Consider the following 15,869-nt stretch of genomic DNA (forward strand, 5'->3'; position numbering starts at 1 on the left):
CCTTGGGCTCAATAATAGCCTCTTCATGAACACTTGATTTTAATGCTCACTCTGCACACTTTTAATACATGAGAGGGAAACCCGAATGCTGTGGATCAACTCACACGTTGGGCAGCCTTTACAACTCAAACTAAGTTTGGGCACCTGTGTATTTCTCATACACACTGATGGGAACAGACCAAAAAAAACAAAAACAAAACAAAACAAAAAAATCATTAAAAAAAAAAAAAAGCATTCTTGAAGAAAGTTTTAATTAAAAAAATCAAAAGAAAAACTGAACAGTGCCTAAATCTTTATTTTTCATAACCTACATTTTTTTCCAAATTAGACAGTTTTACACTGAATGACACAAAAGGAAACTTAAATTACCAATAGTTTACATGTAAGCTTGATTCCAGTCTTAATGAAAAGAAGTAGAACAAAAAGTAAACCCTCAAGAAAGCTTCCACATTACACTTTTGTGACTTGGCAGCTGTTAGTACTCCTTGAATCTTCGATTGTCTGCTGCTTTCCATGTTAACAGGCTACAAAGCACACAAAACCCACGAGTATAGCTCACTGAAGGGGACACAAAGACAGGTATGCACCATCAGTCACCTGTTGTGATACATTGAACCAGTTTTTAAATGTAAACTGCAAAAATCCTAATACAGCAACATAAGACATTTTTTGCCACCCACTAGTGGCAACCAGTGATGCAATGACAGGAGGGACTGATCAGAGACATCATGACACCAATTCTTAGAGAGCGACCACTCAAAATTCATGTCTGGTGACACGGGCCAGATTCTTACTCCTATATTTCCAAATGATAAGTATCACACAATTTTACAAGTTAAAATGTCATTTGTGACTGCAGTATTTGATTCTATAACTCAAGATACTGCCGAGAAAGGAAGGAGTAAATAAAAAGTATGAAAACCACATATCATTAGCTGTATGTGACATAGCAACAGTCTGCATGCGCCCTCACAGCTTCCTATAGTGATAACTCCCATTTTCTATCTGAATGGAAAATCTTAAGGTATTATCAGAAAGGTCGTTTTGTTTTTTGTCTTGTTTTGTTTTGACATGTAGTGATTTGGCATATCACCTTTGCTTAATTAAACAGAGTGCTATAAAAGTGACATCTGAGCATAATTTCAGCTCTTGATGCCAGACGGTCACTGGCTAAGCAGAAATCAACAGTGCACTGACCTCCTCTAAATGGCAGAAGAACCCACCAGAACAGCACCCTCACTGTCATGACTACCTACGCCAACACGTGCCCACCTGCTCTCCTGTGTGCAGCTGCTGACCTTTATACTTTCAGCTCATAAAACAAACTGAGGAACTATATAGCTGGCTACCTACACACATGGCGCTGCAATGCTTGCGCCTTGGGGAAAGGACTGCCCATTATTAAAAACCAGGATTCACCTTGTGGGTGTTGTGACTTGGGGATGAGGTGGCTATCAATTCCCTGGCCCTCCTCCAGCAAATATGTGACATGAAGGACCCTAGGTCTCAGAGCTCGCCTTTCCAGCTTTTATAGTATCTGTTAGCTTGGGTTTAAGAAATCAATCACTTCTGACTTTTTTTCCTTCTTGGTCAGTGATCTGACAACTATAAAGAAATTAATTCCCATGTTCCTTTAATGGGTATTTGAAGCCTATTAGCATTGTGTTTATTTCTATATATTTGAATAATGACAACTGCTCTGAAAAGAAACGGTCAAATACATCAGGCATGTTTTTTTCTGGCAGGATTAACACTTAGCAGTGTATTTTTTAATTAGATTTTTTTTTACTTTCACTTGAATATCCTGCTAGTTTCTGCTTTCTATATTAATCTTCAAAACCCTTTCACATTAGATATGATTAGCATGTACTTACATACTTTTTAAGAATATGAAAACATCTGAAGGCTTTTAATAAGACTTTCCACTTCCCTTTTGCAGCAAAGAGGCAGAATCAGTTCAACACACCAATATAAGAGGGGGGGAAAAAAACCTCAACAAATTAAAATAATGTTCAAACCACAACATTTAGTTTATCTACATCCAGCTCAACAGCAACATTTATAATATATCAATAATTTTTATCAGATTTTTCTCTGTAGGGTACCTTTTTAATATGTTCTGATTATTTACAACTGTACAAGCAAAGCACACTCCCAAGTGCACATATTTAATACAGTATCGACTATTTGCATTTACAGGATTTTTCAACAATCTGAAAAAAGATCAACTGTTGAAGATCTTTAAGGTATATTACAAAAACTACCACTAGTTCTTGTACTACAGTATGCTTACTCAGCAAAGCTAACGACAAGAGATCCACACCGGTAACTGAGTAACTCTGATCCACTCCTGCCAACCCAGGGGCCGGTCTCCATGAGCTCTAAGCTGTCTTATACAAAAGTTAAGGCAAAGTCATTTTCAAGTTTAAATAAAATTCAAGTCTTTAAATATTGGATGGAAATAATTTTTTTTTTTTTTTTAAAAAAAACCCTCAGTCTTGTTAAATAACATTTTGTGGAATAAACTGTATGGTTACATTTAGCAGGAAATATTTTAATGTCTGCGGCTTAGAATACTTAAAGAAAAATTTTAGGCATTTTAAAACAAAATAATTTATATTTAACTTTATTATAAACTTGCTAACTTTAGTGCATCCTTGTTCATCAGAAGTGCAACACTTCTAGAAGTGAATCAATGAGACCCTCATCTTGGAGGTAAAAAGAGCAGGAATTTCTGTCCTCCACAAGCCGAAGAGGGGGAAAAACCACAAACACCATTCTTTCACGGTTACATACTTTTAAATCCATGTGCCGATGCAGAGGTACAGGAAGACATCCACATGGAGCTGACTAAAGATGTGGACTCTTCAATGAGAGTGCTTAGGGGGACATGGACAGAAATGTGCACAGAGCAGGCACAAGGCCAGGAGCCAGGCAGCCAGCTCACAGGGATCAAAACAACATCATGGTACAACTTGTGGTAATGTGTCAGTGGGCAACAAAGTTTATATTTTCATTTAGGTTCTATTCACAATGTGCTTTGAATTTATTTTACATAATAGCCACTTGAAACTGGAGTGAGAAGCTGGTTACTTGCTTGCAGTACTTCAAAATTCTAAGGTGTCAAATCTTTCTAGGGTGCTCTCTGCAGGTTCATTCTGCCCACTAGATCAAAAAAAGGACTTTTTTTTTTTTTTAAATCAAAAAGCTAGAATCACCTGTTAATGGTCTAGATGAAAACACAGCTCCATGCCAGTATGTTGGCGCCCTGACACTGACAGCCCCTTCCTCTGTGAGGCGGGGGCTGCCTCTGTCAGCGCTATCAGCCCTCATCCATCTGCTGGGACACTAAAGATATGCACTTGCAGACCAGTTATTAAAAAAAAAAAAAAAAAACCCCACAAAGTAGCATAGTTCCCTTAATTTAGAAAAACTCACTATATATAGCTTACGTTCAGAGCCACGTGGAGGCATAATAAAAAATATCAATTTGTTAGGATAAATGCATTTTTCTATCCTGAAAAAAATCAGACTTATGCATCACCTCCAGTTAAGCACCAACCTAAAATAAGGTTTATATTAATTAAATCCTGAAAAATAGATTTTTTTTCAAGAGTGGGAGAATCCGACTCACAGAAGAAAAATAACTTGCAGGCATCCCATGGGCCTCACAGACACTGCAAACTCCTAACCAGCGACTCATTCTTGTACTGAGTGGGAAGAGTTTTGTTTGTGGTTAATACAGCTCTTTGCGACCCCTCCCAGGCATACAGTTTTCACTGAGGAGACTTCGGGGGAGTGTTCTGTTCTCTGTTGAGACGCTTCCCGACAGCTGGGGGTGAGGGTCGGCGCCCCGGCTGCCTCCTCTGGTCTTTGGGGGCTCCAGGAGTGGACTTGGGGGCAGAAGGCTCCCTGTATCTCTCCATGGGCTCAGTGAGCTTCTTTTCCTCCTTCCCACAACCAACAGTGTTTGGCTTTTGTTCTTTTTGGGGTTGTAATGGGGAGGAAGGAGGCTCTTTACTCGTTCTCTGACAAATCTCTGCATAACTGGGTTTTCGCAATTCCTGGAAACAGACAAGTGTGAAATTACATATACAAAATGACATTTCCAAGGATGACATGGGAAATCAAGTGAAAGTAAAAAGAAAGTTTCAATTGTAAGTAAATTTTCATCTTTACAGGTACTTTTACTTTTATAAAATGGGTAAAATTATAAAAGGTATAGCAATGATGTGTGAACCCAATGTGCCCAAAGTCTGTCCACTGTGCAGCCTTTAAGAGTTCCTGGGCAATGTGGAAGCCTAAGAAGAGGCCTAAGGGGGAAAAATGATGCTTTAAGAAAAAGACACTAACACTACTTTCTTCAGCACATAGAGGCAGGCTTTCCAAGGTGCTCGCAAGGGGGAGCACAGCTGTCATACAGCAGCCCTCGCAACTTTTTTAAAATTTTAAACACATTTCAAATTAGAGGGCAGGAAATATAAGCTTAAGAACAACGAAGATAAAAGCAAAAACTTTGAAAAGTGTAATAGGGTTTTAATGCATGCGGAATCATGATGGCTGAGCAAAAAAGATAATTAATATATGCTACCTACCCAAAACTGTGCTAATTATTTTACCCTATTAAAAACATTCAACCTAGTGGGCTAAAGGGCTTAACTCCTAACCTCCAAATCTAAACAGCTCACCCAAGCCCAAACTGAGAATGACTAAAGTCAGGGTAAGAGAGGCTATTCTCACAAAAAATAAATCTACCAGACAGGAAGGAAGAGCAACTGGAATCCAGAATGAAGATCTGCTAGTCACATAGGGTAAGAGCTCATCCATTTTTTTCTTTCTAGTTACTCTGCCACCCCCCTTTTTTGGTACTAGAACCCAGGGGAGCTTTACCACTGAGCTACATCCACAGTCCTTTTAATTTTTAGGACACCAAGTTGCTTGGCTTGGCCTTGAACTTGCAATTCTTCTGCTTCAGGTACACAAGTAGCTGGAATTACAGGTGTATGCAGGTGTATTCCAGGTAAACCTGGAATATTCTTCTGTTTTTTATCACAGTGTAAATGCTAAACTGATCAAAATTTCTATGGAAGAACAGGAGTTGGGGAGTATTGTTACTACTCAAGAAACCTCTATCAATCCACACTGAAATGGAAGGACTCTAAGGTGTCATGAAGAGAAGTGACCAGGGTAGTAAGTGGAGAACTGTTAGTCAATATTCAGGGTATTTTGTACAGAAAATAATACACACAGATACACATAAAAAATGTATCACATTAGACTGGATTAAAGTGAGCTGACGGCTATGGATGTGGCTCAGTGGCAGAGCACTTGCCTAGCACTGGGTTCAATCCTTAGCACCACATAGAAAAATAAACAAATGAAATAAAGGCAGGCTCTACATTTACAACTATAAATTAAAAAAAAAAGTGCCTACATTACAAACGAAAATTTAAAATTAAAAAACAATAAACAACAACAACAACAACAACAAAAAAACGAGCAAGAGGGCAATGCTGTGTCTTTTTGTCACACTAAAGTCTCTGTGACTGTTGGGGGAAGAAGACAAGAACAAATACTTACAGTGGCAGCTCCGTTCACTTGCACTGATTTACATGCGGTTGTAGTAAGGGTAGAAGAGAGTCTGTCCATGCTGTGGGTTTCTCTCTGCTTTTCTACCACCTTGGGATCCCTGTAAAAAATATCAGCCAGTATGTGAATTTGATGTGTCATTATGGGTCACTCAAATTAGTAAACTACACACTGTCAGTTGAACATTAATACTCACTCGGGTAAATGGGCTGGGGAAGGGGTTCGTTCATATGTTGCTGATACAGCACAGGAAGCCGGCACTGAGGGCTCTCTAGGGACCACTGCAGGTATAGTGTTTGTACTTGCATCTGCATTGAGGCTCTGAAAATCACCAGAGTAACAATTTAAGACAGGCTAAAGCAGCATTCATCAGATCTTTGGTAAAAAGAGGTAAGGATCTACCAATTAATACAAGGACAGAAACCTCAAATGCGTCTGCAGAGCCTGGTTCCTGTGAGGGGTACAAGCAGGGCTGAATGCCAAATACAGTTGTATATTCATCCTATCCTAGGAACAGAATAACGCCCTAACCCCCTGAAAAACAGTCAAGTCAGCGTAAGGACAGAGAAGATGGTTCTCTCCAGCAAAACTGTCAAAAAAAAGGTCCAAGTTTTTCCTCTGCCTATAGTGCACTCATCCCTCTTCTCAGCAAATGCAGAAACTGATCTAGTGTCCTGGGCTGTCTCTTCTGCATTCCTATGATAATTATCTGCAAGCTTATTTTCTCAACTGAATAGCTATTTAACACCTCTTATTCATTTGATACTTGAGGACTCACCTCAGCCTGGCAGCTAATAAGCTCTCAAAGTCAGCTAAGTGTAGAGCTCCTAACATAGATGAATATGACTCATTCTTGTAACTTACTAAAATGCATTTGAGTACTTTGTGGTAAGTGTAGGTACTCATAGGAGTCCTCACTTGAGTTCACAAACAACCTGGGGAAGCAGATGTGTTAATGTTCCCAGTTTAACAGGTGAGGAAACTGAGGCCTAGAACATTCATATTAATTTGTCTAAGGCTACAAAGCAAAGAATAAATAAATCCAGATCATCTTCTTCAGTTAGCAACTCCTGTGCAGCAACTATTTCATACAAATTCAATCTTATTCATGTTGTACATAATGACATTGTTAGGTAATTTAAGAAAGGCAACAGGACAAATAAACAATTGGCAGAACTGAGGAATGCTAAAGCTTCCTTTTTGTAAAGGGTACTTAAATTCAAGATATGTTCAGCCTTGATGTCACTCAACAAAGACATATTACTGAGCTTGGAAAGAGCCAGAGTGACGCTCACAAGCCCCACATTAATAAAGGAGGGGTCGAACGTCTAACCTCTAAAGTCCTTCTCTGCAGCTCTAAAATCTGAGTGTCCAGTAAATGCAAGAAGCTGTTGGAGATGCACCCCTAAGCAGCAATAATGCAGACCATATCCCCTGGCCATGCAATCAGGCTCATATTTTCCTCAAGTAATGATTTTTTTTTTCCTCAAGAGAAATGTTACAGAGAAACTCAAAACTCACAAAGCAGTAGCTACTGTTTCTGAACCAGGGTGGAGCCTGCCTGTTCTCTCTTACCCATCCTCTGGGGGAGCAGGCCACGTTTGAAAACCAGTGGTTAGGGCTATTAAATTGCACCAATTCTCTAACACCATTGTTTTCTATAAGATCTAGAACCCTGCAGTACACACAACCTCCAAGGTTAAAAACAGGAGAAATTATCACTTACCAATATGCAAAGGACTAAGCATTTCACCTGATCTTAGTCTCAAGATACTGCAGCAAAATCCATCTTATACTCTGCCCTAGTAAATGAGGAACGTTCACGTCCACTACAGTGGTTCTTAATGTGGGATGTGGAATGGTTCCTGCCCCCAAATCCAGAGCCATGGAAATTCTGCTGTCAGGTGACAGCAGAAAAGGTGGTGGTGGTGGATTACACTGGACAAAGATACACACAGGCGATTCTGATTTGAGAACTGTGGACTAGGGAGTGCCTATACTAAGGACAGCTTCAGCTCCTTGGGGGGCACACACACAGTTAACAGATGGGGAGAAAGCTGTTTCTTTGTAACTTTCACAGCCTTAAAACACTGATTCTGCAGCAGGACAAATCCCTACATAAGAATGTAGCAGGAGCGCCAGAAAGGAAGCGCCTTTGACCCAGGTAGCTGAGGCTGATCCTTGGGGTGGTAATTCCTGACACCTTGTATGGTGGCCTACAGTATCACCCAAATCTATTACATTATAGCAAAGTTACTCCAAGCTTCTTGCTACTTGCCCTATGGAGATTATTAGAAACTGTTACTTCTAGTATAATTCAGATTTTTCTATTTTATTCTGTTGTCCTGTGAAATAAAGGGTATCAAAATGACAATAAGGAAAATGCAACCTAGGTTTCCAATGACAGTCTACATAGCACACCGTACGCAGGTTCTACCTCTGACATCAGTAGATGGCAGAGCCACACACACCCTGGCCCTGGGTCCAACACTGACAACACCGTGTGTACTTTGCAAATCACTCAACCTCTCCAAACCTCTCAGGAGGATTTATAAATAAATAAATAAACAAACAAACAAATAAATAATAGCGTAAAGAGCTTGGCAAAGTTCCAGGCACCAATCAGTGCTCAGTGTATGTCAGTAACTGTTTGACTTGTAACATCTTACTCTTTCTTTTGATGGTCCTATGATCAAGCTAGATAGCCTGTTTTCAAACAAGTCCTCTGTCTTCAAATTGCCAGCAGCTCCAGGTAATGGAGGAAAGTTGGACAGTCCCAGTTCAAAGCTTGGTGATGGAGGCTTTGGTGGTGTTGGAGACTGAGTCTGGCTGCTCTGAAACAGAACAACACCCCACAAAGTCACAAGAGTGTGAAGAAAGAACACACAAGAGTAAGGCAAAGAATATTTGGATTATCACATCTGTCTGAAAAAAGTCTGCAAACAATGAACAATGGGCCAACATTTCCCAGAAATTTATATTAACAGGATTATTCCCTATGAGACCAGAATCCAGAAGAAATATGTCAGAACTCAAGTCAAAGCAGATTAAAGGATGAACATGGATCTAAGCTAAAAGAATACAACTATTTTGGGCATCCCCACCATGTCTTTAAGTGGTAGAAGTGCCTACTTTTAGTTTAGCTTTACTTGGTTATGTTCTCTCAGAACCAGACCTGTACTTAATTTTTTTAAAATAACACTTTAGTTGTAGATTAACACAATACCTCTATTTATTTATTTTCCATTTGCATTAGGCGAGCACTCTACAACTGAGCCACAACCCCAGCCCCTTAGACTTCTACTTATTAACCACTTGCATGCTCCCTACGATCCAGTAAAATGAACACAGTGCTCAAAATAATCCAGCAAAGTTCTAAGTTACACACACAGACACTGAGACCTCAAAGCAAGTTTTTTTTTTTTGTTTTGTTTTTTTAAACCAGGGATTAAACCCAGGAGTACTTTACCACATCTCTAGCCCTTTTTGTTTTTATTTTGAGAGAGTCTCACTAAATTGCTTAGGGCCTTGCTAAGGTGCTGAGGCTGGCCTTGAACTTTTGATTCTCTTGCCTCACCTCCCAAGCTGCTAGGATCACAGGTTATGCCTGGCATTCAAACAGTTTTAGAGGTTTAAAAACACCTACATGTTTCTGAGATGAATGCCATTTCAAAGGATAAGCATTTTGAGTCTTCACAAAAAAGTTTCTAAATCTTAAGGGCAAGAGAAGACAGTATGTTGGAGTTACAAAGTGATTAGGACTTGACTTTGAAGGCAGAGTTTAGGATTTGAATGCTTATAGCTGAGGTAAAACTGTTGCTCCTGGTTGGGCTCAAATGTTCACATATTTGTACCTGTCTGTAAATTAAAGTATGCAGTTACAATTGGTGTATTCTCTACAATAAATGTAACACATGAGTTATATTCCTGAACTTCTAACTGGTTAACAAGTATGAACACATCAATCAGGAAAACAAAATAACTAGAAATGGAATGAAAATGCTTCAGAACAAGAGTGTAGAATATGGACAGGCAAATGACACTCTTGGTTAGTCTATCTGTCCATAGAGATTCACTAATAAAAAATGTAACTAAACAACATGAATTGCCTTGCCAAAGGATTAACCAAAAACTAGACTGAACTTATTACCGGGAGAATTTCTGAGTTCTATAAGAGAATGTATCTTTTGTGATGATAAACCACACACGCAATGGCTAAGGGTGCTGAACCAAGAATTTTCTCAAGGTTTTTTCTAGTTCTCCAAGTGTGGAATTCTGTTATCTACAAGTCCACTGGATATCTTCCTTAAATGTCTTTATATACAATGCTGGTTTTGCTACAATATTCTCCTATCATTGGGGTTGAAAAGATCCCGCTTCCACTTTGAATATATATATTCCACAGGACAGACTCTGTCTAATCCATTTAAGCAAAATGACCACATCTCATATACTTACCACACAAAAGAACTTATACTTAATTGGGATTTTTCCTGTCAATTATAGCAGAAGGCAATGATGTTTTGTATATACTGTGTAGATGACAAAATGTTTTGAATGAAAAGAACTGATGAACAAATTTCTATATTGAAGCTTATTTTGCTTGTCTAATGGCTCTAATTACAGCAGTACCTCCTTACTGATGATTTTATGTTCCAGTTTCCATTACCCATGGTCCAAAATATTAAAGAAAATTTCAGAAAAAAACAATCCATAAGTTTTAAACCATGTCATATTGAGTAGCATGATGAAATCTTGCACTGTCCTGCTCTGACCTGCTTGGGACGTGAACCATTACTTTGCCAAGTGTATTCATACGGTATATGCAACACACGCCTTAGTCACTTAGCAGCCATCTTTATTATCCCAGATTGACTGTGGTATTGCGGTGCTTATATTCAAAGGACACTTATTTTACTTAATGGCTCCAAAGTTTTGGACAGTGATGATGCCAATTTGGCTAAGCCACAAAGTGCTTCTCTTAAGTAAAACGGTGAAAGCTTCCAACTGAAAAATAAAATTGCATGCTGTGGTTGCTAAGATCAACAGTAGGAATGAATCTTCTATCTATGAAATTGAGAAAAAAAAAAAAGAAATTCATACTAATTTTGTTACTGCACCACAAACTGCAAAACTGCAACGACAGTGTGTGTTAAGAGCTTAGTTAAGATAGAAATGGCACTAAATTATAGGTTTCATTATTATCCAAAGGTTCAGGCATCCCTGGGAGTCTTGTGATGTTTCCCCAAGGATCAGGGAGGGGGCTACTTTGTTCTAAATTCTACAATTAATTTATTCACACTGGGAACATGCCTGACACACATGTGTAGACCACAGTAATGTTTTAGAGTCAGCCTTTGGCTGCACCTATTCCACAGTGTGCGTATCTATATACTATAGAATAACAAAACAGTTAGCAATCTATATTTTTTAAAACTCCACAATTTTTTAGGCCACCAAAAACACTAGTTATTCCTTGTAGATATCACCTTAAAAGAAAAACTTTTCTGAAAGGTTCCTTCTCATGTTGAAGCCTTAACTCATCTGATTACCTGTCATGTTTATTTAGTATTAATGTCTTGTGAAAATGACATATGCTTGATGTACTCACTGTAAACTTCTCCTCTCTTTTCTTCCGATAGCCGAAGGAATTTTTCCTAGAGGAATGGAAAGCAAAAAAGGCTATTTTTTCCCCATTTGGAAAATTTACTGAGCATGTATTTATACTTACATATTCAAAGCATGCATCAACCAGACTTAATTACTTTGTAATCTTTCAAAGATGATTTTTGACTTTAAAAGCCCCACTTTTAAAAGGATAAACAAAATAACAACAAGGGTGTAGTAAAGAATTAAAACTGATATCTGGAAAGGTAAACATTAAAAGGTATAAAAATATATATTAAAATAATTTACCTAGTGGCTACTTAAAATTTTTGTTAAGATATGAATCCATTCAGTTGGAATGACAAGATGTAAATATAATGTCTGACATTGAACTACACAGATGAGTCATTCTAAATGTAGAAGAAATTCATCAAATGCATATTTGCTTATCATCAAAATTTCAAACACCCCAGATAACCTGTCCCATTCTTCCTCCCTTATACCTCTCTTCTGCTTCAGTGACTTCCCTTACCACAAAAAACACACAAGGCTATCTAAATCCCAAGAGTTTTCTCTCCCTACTGTGTGCTGTATGAAGAGTGTTCTAGATTCCTACCATTCAAAATTAGATCCCTGCATGCAGCAAGGCTATGCTAGGCAGCACTGCAGCTTATAACTGCATAAACAAACATTTATTAAGTGGTAACATCATGTAAGGTCTTGAGAACACCAAGATGGCTGAGATATTCCCACTGCCCTGGAAGGATTTGTGGTTTAACAAGACACCAATGAATTTCAGTTTATGATTTTATTTTTATTCATTTATCTTTTTTATCTTTTCAACTGATTACAAATTCTTAAAAATAACCTTATTTCCTTTATTTACAGAAAACCAAAAAGTGGTCTTACCTAAGATGACATTATTAATTAGAAGGATAAGCTTAGAAACCTCATTTTCTGTACCAAATAGAGACATTCTATGGACCCTATGGGGGACAGCCCCTTTTGGAGAAGTATAACACAAACATTTTAGGATTCTGGATCAAAGCCAGGCCATCATGCGGCCCGGGTTCGATCCTCAGCACCACATACAAACAAAGATGTTGTGTCTGCCGAAAACCAAAAAATAAATATTTAAAAAAAAAAAAAAAAGCCAGGCCATCTTTAATAGAAAATGTACTCTCTCCTTCTGCAAAAAACTAATCCAGAATAGTTTCTGGCTATCTACTGGGCCCCAGAAGAGATTAAACTCCTGAATGTGGAACTAGTGACCACTGACTTGAGCTATCCATCATGGTTTTAGGACATGGATGCAGCAATCCACTATCCTGCAAGAACAGGGAGCATGGCTCCTCAACCACCAGTCCTTCCTTGCCCTCAATCCACACTCTAACCTCCAAAGGAGCTACAGATCTGGCTGGATGAGAGATGAAAAGGAACAGGAATGAGATAATCTCAAAAGAGGGGTGTTGGGTGAACAGTGTGAGCATCTGTTGCAGCTGCTGCTGAAAAGACAGGACCGCATGGAACCCATGTGGGGACAGCCCTTCACCATGGGTGGGTACAGCTCATCACAACTGTGGTGTCTGACCACAGTAGCTCCTTCATACTGGAACAGAAGCAGTGTCCTGGATACCAATCTGACTGCACTGGGATCCGTCAGCAGTGTGATCAGTGGCCCTCACAAAATGCTCTCCTTGCCTTCACAGCACTTCACTAATACATTAGAAACCTACTGACATACTGGGGACCATGTGACAATAGGCCAAGCTGGAACCTGCTGGCTAACCGCCCATCACTCAGAATGTGAATAGCTGAGTGAAGACAGAGCTACAGGCCTGAGATAGGTTCTAATTCACAACCATAAAGTGTGACCCAGCATGGCTCTATAACCAGAGGTGAGGTTGCAGCATCATAGAGAATCACTTTTATACCAGAGTCGGTGCTTCTCATTCCCACAACTTTGAATGCTGGTGGTTTGCATGTCTTAGACCCCAAACCATGATGTTTTCTATCAGGTGAAACATCATGGTTCTAGAGACGAAACCTTAGACAACCATCTGGCATTGAACCTGGCTGGGGTGACAAAAACTATGGGTAGCTGCTGTGCATGAAGGTAGGAAGAGCATAACTGGACCCATGGGGGGCTCTCTGGAAGCCTCTTAGTGCTTCAGTACAACAGAAAATGTTAATGAAAAAACAAACCAACCCGCCAAGGAGACATAAGGGGGCCATGACCACAGTGGATCAGATCAGGTCCTTCAGGAAGGAAGGCCTGGATCACCCTGCTGAAGGGCCCAAGGGCACTCAATTATGTCTCTGAAGACAGCACATAATGCAGAGAGAAAGAAGGAAATCACATGCTTCACCTCTACTTCATAGCTTCACCTCTACTTCATAGCCCACTTCCGAAACAAGGACTATGGAGGCTCTTTGTACCTTCACTGGCTTAAAAAAAAAAACAGACTGTGGGAACTATGCTGCCGTCCCTGGCTATTGTACTCTATTGGCGTGTGCTAGCTAAGCTCTGTTCTCTCCCCTGTATCACTGATGGCAGCTTTACCTTCAGGCTGTGGATTACTTAGGTGGGAGCATGACTCCATGACTGAGAAGACGGTTGGAGTCTCCTTTTGTATAAATCTGCATTGGCAGGCAAAGGTACAGGCTTCAGATAGTTGCCACACTAAAGTTCAAACACTGTTGGAGGATACAAATGGTGACAGTGTCTAAGAGGTATAGGGTGTTAGTTACCTACCTTTTTATACTACTTTGTGATGTGGCTGGGTTTCTGCAAATCCCCTTGTTCTTTTGCCAAGAAGCTTCTTGTAAAGCTTTTATTAATACGGAGTGCTAAGAGGTACTGGGAGGTTGAAGAGGGCACAGAACTTGTCTTTCCAGTTTGTACTCTTTTACACATGCCCCTGAGAGGTACCAGCACTGAGCTAGCTAGGCAGACCCCTGTCCCTAGAAGTCTGTGCCTAGCTCTGCAGGCTCTTTCCTTCCTAGCTTCCAACAACCCCAAACTCCACCCTAAGGTTGGTAGCTCCAGCTAGCATCACTAACTCAGCATTATTCAATATTCCCCTTTTGTCTTTTCAGTCTTCAAAACTTGATGAACCAAATGTGTATCAAAACAGCTGCTGCTGTTTATTTTCCTGACCTATATTCAGTCCAATGCCAGTTCTACTAAACCATGTTGCCTGTGGCCACTCTTACAATCTGACCACCAGCTTCACAGATGCTGATTTAATCAGCACAGATAGGATTAGTTGCTTCTGGATTCCTCTTTAACTCTCAAAATGCACCAAAAGCACATATAGGCACACCTCATTTTATCGTGTTCTCCTCTTTTTCTTTTTCAGATGCTGTTTTTTTAACAGCAGAAGGTTTTGTGACAACCCAGGGTGAAGCAGAAGTATCAGTATCATTTATACAATATCATGTGCTTACTTTGTGTCTCATTTTGTTTACTCTGAAATTGTTATGGTGACTTGACTCTTGAGGTTACTATTCCAATTGCTTTGAGTGCCAAGATCTGCAACCACATTGCTAGCCACACTGGGTCACACTTTGTGGTTGTGAATTAGAACCCATCTCAGGCCTGTAGCTCTGTCTTCACCCAGCTATTCACATTCTGAGTGATGGGCGGTTAGCCAGCAGGTTCCAGCTTGGCCTATTGTCACATGGTCCCCAGTATGTCAGTAGGTTTCTAGTGTATTAGTGAAGTGCTGTGAAGGCAAGGAGAGCATTTTGTGAGGGCCACTGATCACACTGCTGACAGGATCCCAGTGCAGTCAATGATACAGCATTTGACTATATAATTGATAAATGTGTCCTGGTGGCTCCACCAATCATTACTTCATCTCTCTCCTTTCCTTAGGCCTCCTGACTCACCAAAAATACTGAAATTAATATTGAAATTAACCCTACAATGGTCTTCAAGTATTTAAGTGAAAGAAAGAGTTATACATCTATTGCTTTTAATCAAAAGCTAGAAACGAAAAAGCATAGCAAGGAAAGCCTATCGAAAGCTAGAACTGGCTGAAAGCCAAGGTATGAATGCAAAAGAAAAAAATTCTTGAAGGAAATAAAAGTACACATGCATCATAACTGGACAAAAAAGCCTTATGGCTGATACGGAGAAGTTTTAGTGGTCTGGGGAGAAGATCAAACCAGCAACAATGTTCCTTTAATAAAAACCCTAATCCAGAGATCAACTCTAGGAAGGCTGAGAGGGGTGAGCAAGCTAAAGAAAAGTTTGAAGCTAGCAAAGGATGGCTCAGGAAGCTTGAAGAAAGAAACCTTCTCCATAACATTGCAGTGCAGGGGAAGCAGCAAGTGCTGATGGAAAAGCTGCAGCAGGTTACCCAGGAGATAAGCTAAGATGGCTGACAAAGGTGGCTGCACTCAGTGATGGGGTTTTCAGGGTAGATGAAACAGTCTTCTACTGGAAAATGCTGCCATCTAGATAGAGAAAAGTCAATGTCTTGTTTTAAAGGACAGGCTGATTCTGTGTTAGGGGATGGGCAGTTGATGACTTCAACTTGAAGCCAGTGTTCATTTACCATTATGAAAATCTTAGAGCCCTAAGGAATTACAGTAACTCTACTCTAATTGTGCTTTATAAATGCAACAACAAAACCTGTAAACAACATGGCTTACTGAATATTGTA

The 15,869-nt window shown here is 39.7% G+C and overlaps 1 protein-coding gene across 3 annotated transcripts in view; it reads right to left on the reverse strand.

Annotated features, from left to right (window-relative positions):
• Window positions 1–275: 275 nt before the first annotated feature.
• Larp4b (La ribonucleoprotein 4B) overlaps window positions 276–15,869 on the reverse strand; it is a 92,552-nt gene continuing 76,958 nt past the window's right edge. For all 3 annotated transcript variants that reach the window (XM_027948015.2, XM_071619873.1, XM_071619872.1), the window contains 5 exons: window positions 11,201–11,246; window positions 8,259–8,423; window positions 5,786–5,910; window positions 5,581–5,689; window positions 276–4,064 (listed from right to left, as the gene is read on the reverse strand). In XM_027948015.2, coding sequence (XP_027803816.1) covers window positions 3,777–4,064; window positions 5,581–5,689; window positions 5,786–5,910; window positions 8,259–8,423; window positions 11,201–11,246 — 733 coding nt within the window. In that variant the 3' untranslated portion in view covers window positions 276–3,776. The remainder of the gene's footprint in view (window positions 4,065–5,580; window positions 5,690–5,785; window positions 5,911–8,258; window positions 8,424–11,200; window positions 11,247–15,869) is intronic.

The sequence above is a fragment of the Marmota flaviventris genome, chromosome 12, assembly GCF_047511675.1.
Source record: "Marmota flaviventris isolate mMarFla1 chromosome 12, mMarFla1.hap1, whole genome shotgun sequence".
Taxonomy (NCBI): Eukaryota; Metazoa; Chordata; class Mammalia; order Rodentia; family Sciuridae; genus Marmota; species Marmota flaviventris.